Genomic DNA, 18,820 nt, shown 5'->3' with positions numbered 1-18,820 from the left:
ACTGTTCAAATGCAGAGTTTTGCGCAGCGCAGAGTAACGCATCGTGTGTGTGTGTGTGTGTGTGTGTGTGTGTGTGAGGGGAACAGGGTCACATCACAGGAGAGTGAACTGCCTGTCAGAAATCATAGCACCTCAGCTGTCTTAACGAGAAGGGTCTGGCTGCAGACATGCACTTTCATTTTCAGACTTGCACTCTCAGACTTGTACTCTCAGACACCTGCACGTCCGCGAGTGACGTCACTTGCAGTCTTTTTTTATTTTTTATTTTAATTTAATTTATAATTTTTTTTTTTTATAGAATCTCGTAACATTTTACACAAGTAGCCAGGTGGTGAAGACAATTTTGAGAGATGAATTTGAGAGATTCAATAAAAAAAATAATTAATCAATTAAATTAAATAAAAAAGACTTAAAGTGACATTTCATTTTCAGACTTGCACTCTCAGACTTGTACTCTCAGACACCTACACGTCCGCGAGTGACGTCACTTGCAGTCTTTTTTTTTTTTTTTAATTTATAAAATTTTTTTTTAATAGAATCTCGTAACATTTTACACAAGTAGCCAGGTGGTGAAGACAATTTTGAGAGATGAATTTGAGAGATTCAATAAAAAAAACAATTAATCAATTAAATTAAATAAAAAAGACTTCAAGTGACCTCAATCGCGGAAGTGCAGGTGTCTGAGAGTGCAAGTCTGAGAGTGCAAGTCTGAAAATGCAAGTGCATGTCTGCAGCCAGACCCTATTGGTCTTAACCGCAGCTTGTGTACTGCATCATCACTGTGTCTGTCACGCGACTCTGTTGCCCTTTCAGGCTTGAACTGATGGTAAAACTAACGACATTATTAACTGTCTTGATATTTACTTTGAAAGCTGAAGCTCGCGATTATGGTAAAGGGCGTTACATTTCCGATGCGTGCTTGTGGTGTTTGGCCAATCACAATGCATTGGGTCAGCTGGCCAATCAGAGCACACTGCGCTTGTCAAAAGAGGGGGCTTTGTAGAAAACGAAGCGTTTGAGAGAGACGGGGCATAGAGGACCTACAATAATGTACAAAACCGATTCCCAAAAAGTTGGGACACTGTATAAATTGTGAATAAAAACAATGCAATGATGTGGAAGTTTCAAAGTTCACAATTTTATTCCTGAGCCCATGTTGTGATTTTCATTACAGTAGCATTCCTGTATGTGATGCAGTGTCGTCTAAGGGCCCGAAGATCACGGGTATCCAGTATGGTTTTCCGGCCTTGACCCTTACGCACAGAGGTTGTTCCAGATTCTCTGAATCTTTGGATGATATTATGCACTGTAGATGATGATAACTTTAAACTCTTTGCAATTTTTCTCTGAGAAACTCCTTTCTGATATTGCTCCACTATTTTTCGCCGCAGCATTGGGGGAATTGGTGATCCTCTGCCCATCTTGACTTCTGAGAGACACTGCCACTCTGAGAGGCTCTTTTTATACCCAATCATGTTGCCAATTGACCTAATAAGTTGCAAATTGGTCCTCCAGCTGTTCCTTATATGTACATTTAACTTTTCCGGCCTCTTATTGCTACCTGTCCCAACTTTTTTGGAATGTTTAGCTCTCATGAAATCCAAAATGAGCCAATATTTGGCATGACTTTTCAAAATGTCTCACTTTCAACATTTGATATGTTATCTATATTCTATTGTGAATAAAATATAAGTTTATGAGATTTGTAAATTATTCCATTCCTTTTTTACTCACAATTTGTACAGTGTCCCAACTTTTTTTGGAATTGGGTTTGTACAGTATTTGAAAAATAATGTTTTTTTTAACATTAAAGCATATCGACATATTCTGTTACACCAAATACACAAAATAATGATCTTTAAAATAGCATCATATGACCCCTTTAATAGTACAAAGAAAAATACATTATTTCTAGTTTTTTTTACGATACATTTTTTAAATTAAAATTACTTATGAGGTTATTCATGAATATAAAATGGATGTTCTTATTTTCTGTATATAATTGGAATTTGTTTTATCAGATCTTTCTTGTGTTGTTATGATTTATCACTAATGATCTTTTCCCACAGTTGTAAGCGGTTAGGCATATTATGCGGACTGTTATACAAACACTGTCCACTAGAGAGCGGCAAATATAGTAAAATGCTGCACTTTCACAATTTCTTTTCTAACAAACCTGGTCTTTCTTACGTTATTTTACTTTCACATAATTAATAAAGTGCTGAGTCAGAATACTTTATAAACTACATGGTTTGTGCGACACTTTTTGATCATATCTAGAATTGTCAAATGTAACAAACTCTTAAGCTCGGACTCTCTTGTAATACTCAGTAATGACCAAAAGATGGAGATCTGCCAATGATTTGGCTAACTATTGGCTTCTGAGAATTTGGCGTCCTGGGTGGACTTGGTGGGGGAATGGAAGCTCACAATCTCTTGGCATCTATAGTTGTTACATTTTTCCAGTCTGTATGATACCCATAGTATTTGTCAAATACTGGGCATTTTTATAATGAACAGTTTTCACATACTGACAGTAATGACTAGCCATGACACCTAATCACACAGTTAAGGCAGATATGAAAATGACAAATGCCTGAATGAAAATGAACAAATGACAAATAAAAAACACAATGGCTGGTTGTCACTGAATGGCTCATGAGAAACAAGTGATGCACAGAGCTAGATAATCCCCTTTAAATAATTATATATATTCATGCATATTGACATCTTAAGGAAACTTTTACTTTTTTGCATAGAGACTTACCTCAAACCTGCAGTCCAGATGGCATGTGGCTTTAGTGCTCCTTGTTAGTATGGCAGCACATGAATGATGCAGTGACCAGTCTTGAAAACAAAATTGATCATACAACAGATGCACTGATGGGAAATGAGGAAATAAGCATGCTTATTGTCTTGTTTTCTATATTATTTTATTATTTAAACAATGGTCTTGATTAATGGCCTGTTTTAATTTTTTTGATTGTGCCCTCTCTCTTTTTGCCAAATACTTTGTTTGAAAATATACCAATATGATACAAATTTTCATGCATGCTCAGGATTGTTTTTTTTCTCTGAGCAAAATGTATAGATTCCTCACATGATGTGTGGCACCAGTTAATAAGTGCACTTGTCTGAGGAGGGATGCTGACTTGAAATGTTACAGTAGGGGTTTTATAAATAACCCTGGTCTCCGGTTTCTGCAGCTGTCACCATAGTTAATTCCTGCTCCTTGTATCTCTCTGAGGACGGTCTGTGAACCCTAACAAGTCCTGGTGTACCAGATAGCTTGTAGATTCATTCAAGACCAGAAAGCATCCTGTTATAAAGAAAAGGCCACTGTGAAGCGTAAAGTCCCTCATGGACTGTGCATTAAGACCATTTGTTGTGGGTTTTGACTTTAATATATTTGATCTTTGAATATATTCAAAGATTCCTATCAATGGAATCTATTCTTTGACTAGAACACTTCTATATCATCCTGCTTTCAAATTATGAATATATTCAAAGGAGATGCAAATTTTGGTTCATCGTAGAAAGACCTGATACTAGCTTTTCTTTACAGTCTCTGTAAAGATAGGTACTCGGCTACTTTTCATTTGTATTTCTTCCTGTATCCATAATTTGAAGCTTATCTTGCAATGCGAAACAGATCCTGGTTAAGGTGTGTTAAACCCTCATGCAACCCAGTAATTCTGGTCGAGGAGCAGCGGATGCAGACTGAGCCGCTGAATCTCTGTCCTCTTCATTATTATCCCCATCCTACACACTGAACCCGGCGGGCCTTTAGATGAGACCGGGTGCTAATGAGGCTAAAGCGGCCTCTTCCGTGGGGATCTGAGTGAAGAACACTCACTAGGGCATTAAGGCTTTGTCTCATTCTTTTGACATGGCAGTGAAATAGCTATAATTAATTCAGTTCCTAGATGTTAAAGGACATAGCAGGAACTAAAAATTAAGCTTTTTTTATATCCTGCAATATAGTATTATTGTCAACTAGATATCATTTGTATTTCTTCCTGTATCCATAATTTGAAGCTTATCTTGCAATGCGAAACAGATCCTGGTTAAGGTGTGTTAAACCCTCATGCAACCCAGTAATTCTGGTCGAGGAGCAGCGGATGCAGACTGAGCCGCTGAATCTCTGTCCTCTTCATTATTATCCCCATCCTACACACTGAACCCGGCGGGCCTTTAGATGAGACCGGGTGCTAATGAGGCTAAAGCGGCCTCTTCCGTGGGGATCTGAGTGAAGAACACTCACTAGGGCATTAAGGCTTTGTCTCATTCTTTTGACAGTGAAATAGCTATAATTAATTCAGTTCCTAGATGTTAAAGGACATAGAAGGAACTAAAAATTAAGTTTTTTTATATCCTGCAATATAGTATTATTGTCAACTAGATTAATAGATATTGATTTTCATTTTATATTAAAATTGGTGTCAATAGAATGTACAATAGGAGGTATGCAGGTTATATATGACAGACACAGGTTGTTGTTGACGTTGAAATAGAGGTTGCACAGGTGTGTGATTGATGGCAGGCCACTAAAATTTGAGTGACTTTAACAAGGAAAGAATGCATAGAAACAAAGTGGAGGTGGTGTATTTGTGTGTGTGTAAAAACAAAATATATAATGCATTTGGAAATAATTACTACTTATCAGCAGGAATGCATTAAATGAATCAAAAGTGACAGTGAAGACATTTATGATGTCACAAAAGATATCAAAAAATTTGAAATAAACACTGGCCCTTTGAACTTTCTATTCATCAAAGAATAGACAAAAATGTAACAGTTTCCACAAAAATATTCAGCAGCATCATTGATAATACTAATAAAAGTTTATTGAGCAGCAAATCAGCATATTATAATAATTTCTGAAGGATCATGTGATACTAATGTCTGCAGTGATGTTGCTGCAAATTGAGCAAATTGTCATTAATTATATTTTAAAATATATTACACACTTTATTTTAAGGTCTAATTCTCACTATTAACTATATTAACTATGACCTTTGCCTCAATAAACTCTTAATTACTGCTTATAAATATTTAGTAAGGTTGTTAAGTTTAGTTATTGACTCGGATTAAGGATGTAGAATGCATGGTCATGCATTAATATGTGCTTTATAAGTACTAATAAATAATAAAAAAGAATAATATTGTAATAATATTTCACAATATTACTGTTTTACTGTGATTTTGAATAATAAATGCTGCATTGGTGAGCGTTTTTCAAAAATATTTAACAACCTTAAGTTACAAAACCCAAACTTTTTAACTGTAGTGTATATGATGTATGGCTTAGTGTTTTAACAGTTTTAACTGACACCCTATTTCTGCAGCTTATTTACTATATACAGCTTATTTACGGAGACACTCACATCACATCAGGCCAAATATTTGTAACTTCAAGTATTGAAAGTATGAATACATAAACTAACTTTATAATCCTTAACCATCTTCCGAGGTAGAAAATGTAGAATAAAGAACCATAAAGATAATTGCTTTAGGACAGTGGCTGAACCTTTAAATTCTTCATCATGTCTGTTAGCATGCATAGCAGAGACGATGCAGGATTAGAAATGATTTTATTTCTCGCACGAGCCGTCCAGGCTTGTCTCAGACGCGGAGGACATCAAAGGTGTTTCCAGTTTGTCTCACTTTATGAGTTTATGCTTTGTCACTCATTTAACTCTCACGATAAGCTTCGGTGAAGCATGACCAGCTTTGCAATGAGCAGTGACAGACAGCACTAAACATTCCAAGCAGTGGGGAACGGGACAGCTGAGAAAGAGAAAGACAACTCGCTTGGTTGTGCAACGTGTGACTGCTAAAGTATTTGACTTTTACTGCATGAAAACATCTAAAGGCATAGCTTTTTCTTCTTCACTTTGTCACCTTCTCCCTGAGTCACCTCTCTGGCATCCTTCTCTTTTTTTCCCCCTCTCGCTCTTCCATCTCACTCTTCCCTCCATCATCTGTTTGGTGACCAGTATCCGCCAGGTTTGTGAGCCTCTTTTGTCTCGGAGCAGGAGATGTTGGCGCAGCCGGATCATGTTTCAAACTTTCATTTCCTGAAATGTTTGAGGGAACATCCAGGGTTTTATCAGTGCCTGTTACACTGAGCGAGGGGAGGGGAGGAAGGGGGAAGGAGCTCGAGTTACCTGGCTAGTCACTTAGCCATCAATGAACAAACGACTCTCTCTTTGAGCTGAGCCTGTACGGGGTCTCGTACAGGCCCCCTCCGTTACAATTCAGTTTTGCTCAGCGCTCACTCGGACACACACATGCAAAATGTATAGTGCTGCTCATGATGTATTAACAATAGCAGGAGGTCAAGGTCAAACCAAACTAATGTGTTTAATATTGTGTGTGAACCCAGCATAGACTAGCAAGAAGCCACATGATATCTTAATGGGATAGTTCACCTAAAAATTTTAATTTTGTCATCATTACTCACTGTCATGTCGTTCAGAATCGGTTTGCCTTTTTCTGTGAAACATACACACACACACACACACACAAAGATGTTTGAAAGAATGTTGAAAGAACTATTTTTGTCACTACAATGAAAGTCAATGGGGTCCAAAAAAAAAGTAGTTTTCGGTGAACTATTGCTTTAAATTCAGTGCAAATTAAAAATGATTGACCTTCTCTCCTGGATGCAGATCAAGATGTTATGACAGGGTGTCTGTCAGCGCTGGTCACCTGTGAGTCTCCTCCCACAATGCCCCTCTTCACCTCTGTAATTGTGCGTGTCTTCACCTCTGCACTCCACAGGAAGGATCTCCTTTCTGTTTTTGTCAAATCTTCTTAAAAAAACCCAGTGTGGAAATGTCCAGTGTGAAACGATAGCTGGGTTTGTCCGGTTTAGAGCTTCAGAATATGTGTGTAAACAAACAGTTATTCTCCCTCACCTTAGATGATCTCAGTTTTTGTGCGACTTTCTTAGACTTTCTTTCTTTCTGTATCTATATCGCTGCTTTTCTTATCAGTTCAACTGAATGCACAATACTTAAATTCTTTTCATGTTATGGCAGACAACAGATAAATGGCAGATACAAAAAAGTTTACACTAAAAGTCTATACATTATATAACTATATACTAGTTAAATATATTTAAAATAAATAATGCTAAAATCAATCATTTAAAATTCTACAAATAAATAAATGGATACTTATTTTGAGATTTGCTAAAAAATAAATAAATGTAACTGTGTAATAAATAACATTTACTGTAACATGTCAATAAATTATTTATTATAAATATATAAATATAAATGTTTTTGCTCTTTAAAGTCTCTTATGCACACCAAGGCTGCATTTATTTGATCAAAAATACATTAAAAACAGTAAATCTGTGAAATACTATTACAGTTTAAAATAACAGTTTTTAAAAATGTAATTATTCCTGTGATGATAAAGCTGAATTTTCAGCAGCCATTACTCCAGTCTTCAGTGTCATATGATCCTTCAGAAATCATTCTAATATGATGATTTGGTGCTCAAGAAACATTATTATTATTATCAATGTTGAAAACATTCATGCTGCCTAATATTTTTGTGGAAACCATGATACGTTGTTTTTTTTTAGATTTTTTGATGAATAGAAAGTTCAAAAGAATAGCATTTATTTGAAATAGATATTTTTGTAGTGTTATTTGCTGGCCCCAAACTTTTAAACAGTGGTTCGTGTATCATTTCTAGATTATTCCTCCCTTTCTGCCTGTTTATTACCATCTGTATAAAGCACCTATGCAACATTTCTTTTTTTTAAGTACACTCAACCTTTTTGTGCAATGTAAGCCAGGCCTCCCATAGTCTTGAAAACATGAGGAACAGAGTGAGTGAGGTTTGTTGGTGTGAATGTGACTGTGTACACACACATCTACATGTCCATTTATATGAGGCTGTGCATTCTACGCGTCGGCTGCTCTATGGTCATCACCCTTAAATACCTGCTCTATGAACCCTGGAGCGGCTGACGCCAGGCTCACAGCGAGTCTGTGAAAAACCCCTGCCCTCTTGCTCTTCAGACGCTGCTGATGGAGGACTCCCTGTCTGGGTGACAACTGCCTCCACTCGTTTATCAGTGGCTTGGCTTTGAAACCTGAGCCTCTGTGACCGTTTGGAAGTAATCCGTTACCCAGCTCAGCAGAACAGACCATGACCATCGAGGGTGCTGGAAAAGCGTGTGTCCCTCGACTTTTTACAGATAAAAGCGTGAAGTAATGCCAAATTGGAGTAATATTGCTGTCATTTTGACAAATCTATAAAAGACAAAAACTTCCCCAGAGAGGAAGCTCATCTGAAATCAGCTGTAATTCTGCTGTACAGAGAGATGATGCACAGGCAGGTGTGCGGCACAGGCTTTAGTCAGCCTTTTATGATGTGTGTTTGCTTGAGTGCTTGTCAATGCATAAGGGAACGTGGCATTTGTTTTTTTACAAGCGTTGCCTTTTTTTTGACCTCCTACATTGAAAATTAGTTCCCTGTATTGTACCACGTGACTCCCTGTGAAGGTACCGTAGTCTGAAGCTCTGATTATGTTTTTTCCAGACCTTCCTACATCAGATAATTACAATAATTATAATTGTATTGTTAATGTAAACGTTGATGTCCTTTTGTAATGGAGCACAATGCTGGTCGATCGACAGTCAGAGAAATGCGCAGTCACTGTGGTGATGCCATTAGTCATAACTTCCTGTAAGGTGATACAACGTACTGCCTTGGGCTCGTTCATCCAACGTCATTCTTTTTAGTTTGTTTTGGGATTTATGAACAAAACCAAAATGAAACAAAAATATTTTTAAAGCTGTACATTTCATTTTAAACAAGTTATTTTGCCAAACAAGTAAAAATCATAATAGGTGACCCAAAAGTTAAAATTCTGTCAAGTCATTCCAAACCTGTATGATTTGCCTTCTTCTGTGGAAAACACACACACACACACACACACAAAAAGGAATTTCAATGTATTGGTATTTTTCGTTTCTTTGTCTATGCAATGTTGTTTTAGACCCCATTGACTTTCATTATATGGACAAACACAGCAAAAACATTCTTCAAAATATCTTCTTTTGTGTTCCACAGAAGAAAGAAAGTCGTACAGGTTTGGACATCAGGGTGGATAAGTGATGAAGAATTATTTATTTTTTTCGTTTTTCCTTTAATAATGGAATAAAAAATAGGGTAGCAATTTATTTGTGTGTTCTTGTTACACAAGTACTTACTGTAGTAATAACAGCAAATTATGCATAATTACATGCAACTAACCCTAACCCTAAACCAAACCCTAATCCTATATCCAAATAGTGTTAGCTATTATTACTCAGTTTAAACATATAATTACACTGTAACAAGGACACCTTAAAATAAAGTGCAACTGAAAATAGAATATTATTTAATAATATTTGATAGATTATATCTGTCTTCTTTGATTTATGATTCAGTGAATTGTAATGAATGCTCCATTGAGTTTTCAGAGTCCAATAGAGTTAATAAAGGATTCTCAGCACCTCTCCAAGGCCATATTCTTTGACGAGACAACCATATGGAAAACTACTTTAGCATATTATTGCAAATGCCCAACCGTCCCTTAGTGCTCCAGTGATTTATTATAAACTGTTAACACAAACTAACATTTGCCTCCGACACAGAACCGTCTTAATCTTCTAAATTCTAAAGTTCCTTTAAACAGTTTATGTCTATCTTTTCTCAACCATCTGTATGTTAATTTGTCAAATGTGTGCTGTAGTCACACAGATTTCTCCACTTGATATTTCAAAAACTTTTCAGGCTGTACAGGTTCCAAAGGTTTTGTCTTGTGTGTATGTTGTTTGTTTGTCCCATCCTGTAATCCCATGATGCCTCACTGAGCCGAACCTCGAGGCGAGGGATGACCTGAGCTCAGGTGACAAAAGGTAATACAGGGAAGGGCAGGGAGCTATGAAGCCCACCTGTTCTCCCCTTACCCCCCTTAACAACTCCCAAAAGTCTCAACTATTATCTGTGAAGAAAATGGCACTCAGTCATTCCCCCTCCTAAACCCCACAAAGGCTGCTCACATTACAGCCGAACCCTTTTCTTCCCACATAAGGAACACTCTATTTGTCTCATTCACGTTCAGCACAGGCCCACTAGAGCTCCAAACACTCTTTCCCAACCTGTTCGCTTTTTGGGTGGTGACAAAATAATAGCAAACCTTGTTTTAAAGTTCATACTTTTTATATTTTCCATTTACTATTATTATTAATATTTTACTTTTTGTGCTCGACTTTAAATGGTTGTGGCATATTGAATAAAGCTGTACAGCGTACCAAGGTATATTTGGTTTACTCTTTTTCTGTTTGAGTTCAGTATTCAATACTTAACATTTATTAAAGGGATAGTTCACCCAAAAATGGGCAATTCTGTAATTATTGACTCTCCCTTAAGTCATAAAAAACCTGCATGACTTTCTTTCTTCTGTAGAACACGAAAGAAGATATTATGACGACTGTTGAGGCTGTAAATGACATTAGATTAAATGGCTTTCATTGTATGGATAAAAAATGATTAAAAATAGTTTTAAAATATCTTTTTTGTTTCACAGAATGAAGAAAGTTATAGGTTTGGAACAACATGAGGATGAGTAAATTATGACAATTTTATTTTTGGGGGTGAACTGTCCTAAGTAGCATTTTTAGAAAATGTGAATTAGGCTGTATTTGTTAGGTATCTCTTATAATGTTGTGTAGATGTATTGTCACATTTTTAAATATCCACAAATATGTGTTCTCATGTAAACTATGTTTAAATGTCTTCAAATAACATATCAGTAAAATACGTTTTGACCATATGTTAATTAACCGAAGTAGCCTAATAACAAAGTTGGATTTACCACCACTACTATACCACTATTCCATTTTCTCTAAACCATTAACTAATTAATTTTAGGAACACATTTATAGCCTAAATACGAAATAGTACATTAATTTGACAAAGTCTGAGTAATTCGCTAATCTGATTAGGCTATCTAATAATTAAAACAATATAAAGGGAATGTAGATTAGAAACGAAAAAAATTGGTAGCCGCACGGCTGTCAACAAATGTTGCATTCAACGTCAAAATTGCACGTTTTGGTACCCTTGGGGCAGAATTGAAGTTGCCCCTCTATGGGCGGTTCTGGGCCTCCAGTGCTCTACAATGCGAACCTAGCGCAAGCAACTGGTTCCGATTAGCGACCGGAAATCCTCAGTACTCTCTGTTAAAAACAATTACCCTGACATGCGTGCGTGGAAGATGGGTGGGAGGCTGCCTGCTTACTCAACATTTAGCTGGCCTAACGGTCCTTGTAAATTCTTTGATCTGTCCACATTTTAAATGAGCCAACATTGGGCAATGCCAAATAATGTAGTTAGGGCCTATTCTTTAAGGGTTAAAATTATTTTTTTTTATTAGTAGCCTATTAGTATTGTTAATGTTGTTGTTGTCTGAAGACCATGAGATAACAAGAACATCAGTCAGCTGGCCCCAAAACCATGTTTACGTTTTTGCTGAAAAGAAACTTATGAATGAAGCCACGTGAGTTTGCCTCCCGCAGTTCACTTAGATTTATACTGTTCTTTTCCCCTTATATATATATATATATATACAGTAAAAGTGGCAGATCTCAGTCTATATTTGGTACAAAATAAACAAAATAAATAAAAGCTCATTCGTAATCACTTAAGAACCGAGGTCCACTAGGCTTGAAGTTAAAGGTCCCAGTAATGAATCCTGAAGCTGATGTGGGTGTCCTTGCATGCCGTGTACCGACTGTGCGGCGCCGAGGCCGGTCATGGAGTACGCGGACGCGCCGGGGTGGCTCATGTTACCCTGGAGCAGGAGCACGGAGTTCTGGTCAGGACTCTGCGGGGGCGAGAATTCGTCCTCCGAGCTTGACATCAGGGACTTCCCGCCGTCCAGCGGTGACAGCTGGTTCTGTTTGTTAGCGCCAGTGTTGTTGTTCTCGCTGTTCTCTCTGTCAAAGATAACGAGAGCAGGGTAACTTTATATTGTAGATACAATATGCTGTGTAAAATATACAGTCGTAGTTTCCTTGAATCTAAATCTAATAAAATAAATCCTCACACATTCAAATCCAAATTTATTTCATAATAACTGAACGGCCAATTGGCCATCGAAATAAAAGGAATAATTTGAATTTGAATGATCTGAAAATATCGGTAGTTTATCTTTAATCTGGCTTCACTGGAATTCTCTCTGACTGTTAAAATAAAAATGTAAGTATTTAAAAAAAAATAAAAATAGGTGCTCCATCTGGTAACAAATTAATTGCTTAACAAATATTATAAAACACAACCTGATTTTATTGGTCACACTAATAAATATAATTTGTAAAAGCTATAGGACAGAAATAGATCCTTAAGGTAACAATTGTATGCTTTTCCAGTGACAAGCTACGACGCTGATCTCTGTTTAGTTTATTCTAATATAAAGCAGCGCACTTGGAATCCAAGTAAATATGTCAACAATAGCATCAACAGCACGGCAACAGCCGTCAGATGTAAAGTAAGTGTTATGAGCAGCTACACGTGCTGTATGAAACGCGTTTTTATTTTGTTCTCAGGTGACTGAGCTTACCTTTCTTTTGCCTCCGCTGCGCGATCCCTCTGCCGTCTGTTTTTAAACCAGTTGCTCACTTGTGTGGTGGTCAGCCCTGTGGCCTCGGCCAGCTCCCTCTTTTCCCGAGGAGATGGATAGGGGTTGTGCGTGTACCACTCCCGCAGCACACCGCGGGATTTCTCCTTAAAACAGTAGCTGGTCTCCTCGCCGTCCCATATTGTGCGTGGCAGAGGAAATTTCCTCCGCACTCGATATTTCCCCACCGCTCCCAGCGGTCGCCCCCTCAGCTTCTCAGCCTCAACGTAATGGGCCTTGAGCCACAGCTGCTGCAGCTTCGGGTGGTTGTGCGGAGAGAACTGGTGACTCTCTAGTATCTTATAAAGTTCCCTGAAGTTTCCACGGTGAAAGGCGACGACAGCCTTTGCTTTGAGGACGCTCTCGTTCTTGTGGAGATGGTCGCAGGCCGGAAGAGACCACAGAAAACGGCCGAGACGCTCGAGGTTCCCCCCTTGTTGCAGCACCTCACACACACACGCGACTTGCTCCTGAGTAAACCCGAAGGAAGGCAACATTGACATGACGTCTGACTCTCGCTACCAAACCGCTCTCCTCTAGATGCTGTGAAGGAAGCGGAATGGGAGACACCCCGTTTGCCTTCGTTTAATGAGAGCGATTAGGTCGCTTGACAAGATTTTTGGGCTTAGAGATGTCCTCTGCGCGCGCCGTGAAGTTTTGGGTGTTTGTTGAAGACAGTTTGCTCACTATCGACTCACGTCGCGCTAAAAGAGCACTGCGCGACTGTTGATTGGCTCTCCAGCTGCCCTATCCCCAGCAGCAGTGAGGAGAAAACTCTGCTTCCATTTCCTCCCACGGGGACTCGGTGGTCTGAAACTGGATCCCCCGTCTCCAGTTCTACCTGAGGGAGACGGGCACCTCGATACTAATCAATTATTGCAACTGTCTGAAGGCAGCGTTCACTCCGATTGCACCCAACGCCATTACATGCTTTTTTGGCACTAACCTAACAGAATTTGAATGCACAATGCTGTGTAAGTGAAGAATGTCAAATGAACTGAATCGTCTTTATTTATTAAATAATAGTCTAAGAAAAGTCGTTCCTCAATTGAAAATTAATGATTAGATAGACGATTCTTACGCGTAACAGATAATCATGCATTTGCTACACAGTTATTTGCACTCTGCCTGGCTTGTGCCATTGTCAAGGGCACACGCTGTGCGCAAGGTCTAGATGCGCGCAAAGATATTTGGAGTCCCGTTAAAAACAATCAGCCTCTCGAGCTTGTAAGATAACCTAGTGCTAGTCACTAGATAAGTAGCGCCCCCGGCTTTTCAAACTGTGCGACCGAACATGCGAGACCGGTCGAATCTCTGAAATGGCGCTGCATGGTTACACAAAGACTGTGATGCATTTATTTACAAGAAACCTGAGCCGAATCAAAGTTAATATCGACAAATTACCCACTTCAAGTATAACGTCTGCTGTTTATTTGAGTTCCACAAAATCGGTAAAACATCTCGAGCTTGTAAGATAACCTAGTGCTAGTCACTAGATAAGTAGCGCCCCCGGCTTTTCAAACTGTGCGACCGAACATGCGAGACCGGTCGAATCTCTGAAATGGCGCTGCATGGTTACACAAAGACTGTGATGCATTTATTTACAAGAAACCTGAGCCGAATCAAAGTTAATATCGATAAATTACCCACTTCAAGTATAACGTCTGCTGTTTATTTGAGTTCCACAAAATCGGTAAAACAAAAACGAGAAAAATAAATTAACTTTATTAGGCTAGAAAATACATTTAGATGAAAACTTATCGTACTATTTTTTTCTGTTTAGTTTATACTTTTTATTTAGGACAAAAAACATTAAACAAAGCCTGTGGCACTTAAATGATTTGTATTCTATAGGCTCAGAAAGAAATGCATTCTTCCCAGCTCTTTCTTTCTAGTCATCTCTCGGCTCTCTGTACAGTGAAATCTAAAACCGGTGCATTAGTAAATGAGTTCTGTCTTCGTCGAGGTCTTTGCCATCCAGACGCTGTTTTAAGGCATAGATCGCGTTTCTTTATCTTCGTTGAAATCTGCAACCTGACACCACGGCGACGCAAAACTCACAATCACTCACCCAGAATGGAGCACCTCTTTTAATTTAATTTGAGACGCGGCGTTCATTTTAAGACGCTCTTTACGCATGGGGCCGTTAATGTGGACTATACTTAAGGAGCCTCCACTGTTCCCTCTATCTGGCGCTGAAATGATCTTGCAAGCCTCGAGACATTGACATAAAACGAGGACTTAATCTGTTTTAGCCGCCAATCCGTACACCTGTGAAAACAACTCTTTGCCCACTGTCTCTGAAGGGTCAGAGAGGAGCAGGCTAATGAAAGCTGCCCCATCCATCTGTCCCGAAAGATCACCCAAGGCACAAAAAACATTTCAAATGTAAAAGCTAAAGATCTACCACAAATTATTTTCTGGATTTACAAGTTGTTTTAAAATACAACATTTCAGTTTTTTTTTTATTTAGAAAATTCCCAATTTGGGTAATTCACTTTTAAGGTTTTAAAATTATTTGTTTCTTTTTACACAATTAAATAAGAGCACTTAGCCTATCTTACAAAATGACATGGCCTTGTCTGTACACTACATTTATTTTTTAACGTTCATGCGAATATACGGTCTTATTATTCTGACATTCTTATTAGATTAAATCAAGTTTCTTAAGTTGGTAACGATGGTTTTCCAATGGTAACCAATTTTCCATTGCCGTATGTGACTGTAGACTTTATTGAATTTAACGACATTTAGGTCTCTTCGTCAGTAGGGTCAAGTATCAGCTTCAGTGTAACAGCACACGGGCCTGTGATTGACGGCGCTCGGGTTGTCGTAATGTCTCCACCACATTGCGGCGCGCCCCCTCCTTAAACCTCAGAAATCGAAAGGCCGTGCCCGTTCTCAGGCCCTGATCATTTCAAGATGTGCTCTTTTATGGCCTAAAGGCGAGGGTTGGCAAGGTCGACGCTAACTCCTGCACACATACCAATGGTAAACACACCATAAACTGCTTCCCTCAAAAAGACATCACGGTAAGCTATACATTGGATAACAATGAGGTCATTCTCTTAAAGTATGTTTCAGTCATGTCCATAACTCTCCAGACGTATTAAAGGAATAGCTCAAACGCAGAACGCTATTAAACCAGCAATAATTCCGTTAGTAAACACCTTATTCTTATTTTTTAGCAGTTTGAGAGAAAGATTTTTAACATGCACGTTCTATTAAAGCGCCATTATTGATTAACATCAGAGTCCAAAGAGTAGACAAAAACTGATTGCAAATAAATAAATAAAAGCAACTGGCAAATGTTGGTGTAACAAGAGAATCAAAGAAGGTTGCAGCTTAAAGGACTTGTACATTTAATGAAGTCATAGGGTGAATTAAGCTAATCTGGGTTTTAAAAAGAGGGACATTGGGGAATAATGTGACACTTATACTTTGTACTCTGTATATGTTCCTTTATGTTGTGATATGGTAAGTTACGACATTGCTGATCTGACATAATGAGGGTAACAATCCCTGAGTCAACTGCAGAAATGTCAAAAATGCCCCATGATTGCAAACCCCCCAATGGATCATGAAAATGGATGGATAATGGATTATAAACTAATGGGCTTTCACAGTTCACCCTGACAAAAACATCGAGTAAATTTACTTAATTTTTGTTTTGAAAGTTTTTGCACGCATATTTTTTTTAAGTAAAATATAAGTATGGAATTAAGTCAAATCTACTTAACTAAGTTATACAGTCGTGGTCAGAATTAGCGATTATTTCACATAAATCTAACCTTTCATTGGAGAATAAGAATTTAAAATGGGGGGAAATATCATTATGACATAAAAGTTTTTCTCGAATACACATTGGACACAATTAACGGCACCCTTTTATTCAATGCTTTTTGAAACCTCCATTTAATAACAGCTCTGAGTTTTCTCCTATAATGCCTGATGAGGTTAGAGAGCACCCGACAAGAGATCAGAGACAATTCCTTCTTCCAGAATCTCTCCAGACCCTTCAGATTCCCAGCTCCATGATGGGACTGTACTTAAGGAGCCTCCACTGTTCCCTCTATCTGGCGCTGACATGATCTTGCAAGCCTCGAGACATTAAAACGAGGACTTAATCGGTTTTAGCAGCCAATCCGCATACACCTGTGAAAACAACGTTTTGCCCACTGTCTCTGAAGGGTCAGAGAGGAGCAGGCTAATGAAAGCTGCCCCATCCATCTGTCCCGAAAGATCACCCAAGGCACAAAAAACATTTCAAATGTAAAAGCTAAAGATCTACCACAAATTATTTTCTGGATTTACAAGTTGTTTTAAAATACAACATTTCAGTTTTTTTTTTATTTAGAAAATTCCCAATTTGGGTAATTCACTTTTAAGGTTTTAAAATTATTTGTTTCTTTTTACACAATTAAATAAGAGCACTTAGCCTATCTTACAAAATGACATGGCCTTGTCTGTACACTACATTTATTTTTTAACGTTCATGCGAATATACGGTCTTATTATTCTGACATTCTTATTAGATTAAATCAAGTTTCTTAAGTTGGTAACGATGGTTTTCCAATGGTAACCAATTTTCCATTGCCGTATGTGACTGTAGACTTTATTGAATTTAACGACATTTAGGTCTCTTCGTCAGTAGGGTCAAGTATCAGCTTCAGTGTAACAGCACACGGGCCTGTGATTGACGGCGCTCGGGTTGTCGTAATGTCTCCACCACATTGCGGCGCGCCCCCTCCTTAAACCTCAGAAATCGAAAGGCCGTGCCCGTTCTCAGGCCCTGATCATTTCAAGATGTGCTCTTTTATGGCCTAAAGGCGAGGGTTGGCAAGGTCGACGCTAACTCCTGCACACATACCAATGGTAAACACACCATAAACTGCTTCCCTCAAAAAGACATCACGGTAAGCTATACATTGGATAACAATGAGGTCATTCTCTTAAAGTATGTTTCAGTCATGTCCATAACTCTCCAGACGTATTAAAGGAATAGCTCAAACGCAGAACGCTATTAAACCAGCAATAATTCCGTTAGTAAACACCTTATTCTTATTTTTTAGCAGTTTGAGAGAAAGATTTTTAACATGCACGTTCTATTAAAGCGCCATTATTGATTAACATCAGAGTCCAAAGAGTAGACAAAAACTGATTGCAAATAAATAAATAAATAAATAAAAGCAACTGGCAAATCTTGGTGTAACAAGAGAATCAAAGAAGGTTGCAGCTTAAAGGACTTGTACATTTAATGAAGTCATAGGGTGAATTAAGCTAATCTGGGTTTAAAAAAGAGGGACATTGGGGAATAATGTGACACTTATACTTTGTACGCTGTATATGTTCCTTTATGTTGTGATATGGTAAGTTACGACATTGCTGATCTGACATAATGAGGGTAACAATCCCTGAGTCAACTGCAGAAATGTCAAAAATGCCCCATGATTGCAAGCCCCCCAATGGATCATGAAAATGGATGGATAATGGATTATAAACTAATGGGCTTTCACAGTTCATCCTGACAAAAACATCGAGTAAATTTACTTAATTTTTGTTTTGAAAGTTTTTGCACGCATATTTTTTTTAAGTAAAATATAAGTATGGAATTAAGTCAAATCTACTTAACTAAGTTATACAGTCGTGGTCAGAATTAGCGATTATTTCACATAAATCTAACCTTTCATTGGAGAATAAGAATTTAAAATGGGGGGAAATATCATTATGACATAAAAGTTTTTCTCGAATACACATTGGACACAATTAACGGCACCCTTTTATTCAATGCTTTTTGAAACCTCCATTTAATAACAGCTCTGAGTTTTCTCCTATAATGCCTGATGAGGTTAGAGAGCACCCGACAAGAGATCAGAGACAATTCCTTCTTCCAGAATCTCTCCAGACCCTTCAGATTCCCAGCTCCATGATGGTGCTTCTCCTCTTCAGTTCACCACACTCATTTTCTATAGGGTTCAGGTCAGAGGACTGGAATGGCCACAGCAGAAGCTTGGTTTTGTGCCCAGTGACCCATTTTTGTGTTGTTTTTAAGGTTTGTGTTTGGATTATTGTCCGGTTGGAAGATCCAAACATGGCCCATTATAAGATTTCTAACAGAGTCAGTCACTT

At 38.1% G+C, this 18,820-nt stretch overlaps 1 protein-coding gene and 1 long non-coding RNA gene across 4 annotated transcripts in view; one reads left to right on the top strand and one right to left on the bottom strand.

The window, feature by feature from the left end:
• Nucleotides 1–18,820, top strand: part of LOC107589070 (uncharacterized) — a 35,569-nt gene that overhangs the window by 2,813 nt on the left and 13,936 nt on the right. The window contains exon 3 of one of the 3 annotated variants that reach the window (XR_001609644.1): nt 2,760–2,871. The exons of the other annotated variants lie outside the window; for them this stretch is intronic. This is a non-coding gene — a long non-coding RNA (uncharacterized lncRNA). Of the gene's footprint in view, nt 1–2,759; nt 2,872–18,820 lie in introns of those variants that run through there. 3 annotated transcript variants of the gene reach the window in all.
• On the bottom strand, nt 11,637–13,346 carry six1b (SIX homeobox 1b). Its single transcript, XM_016277398.1, has 2 exons — nt 12,635–13,346; nt 11,637–12,011 (listed from the first exon to the last, which is right to left on the bottom strand). The coding sequence occupies exons 1-2, from the start codon at nt 13,192–13,194 to the stop codon at nt 11,717–11,719; spliced, it is 855 nt and encodes a 284-aa protein (XP_016132884.1). The 5' UTR covers nt 13,195–13,346; the 3' UTR covers nt 11,637–11,716.

This window comes from Sinocyclocheilus grahami, unplaced genomic scaffold (assembly GCF_001515645.1).
Source record: "Sinocyclocheilus grahami isolate Dianchi unplaced genomic scaffold, SAMN03320097.WGS_v1.1 scaffold111.1, whole genome shotgun sequence".
Taxonomy (NCBI): Eukaryota; Metazoa; Chordata; class Actinopteri; order Cypriniformes; family Cyprinidae; genus Sinocyclocheilus; species Sinocyclocheilus grahami.
The sequence above is the reverse complement of the archived record's forward strand: the minus strand, read 5'-3'. Positions and strand labels throughout refer to the sequence as shown.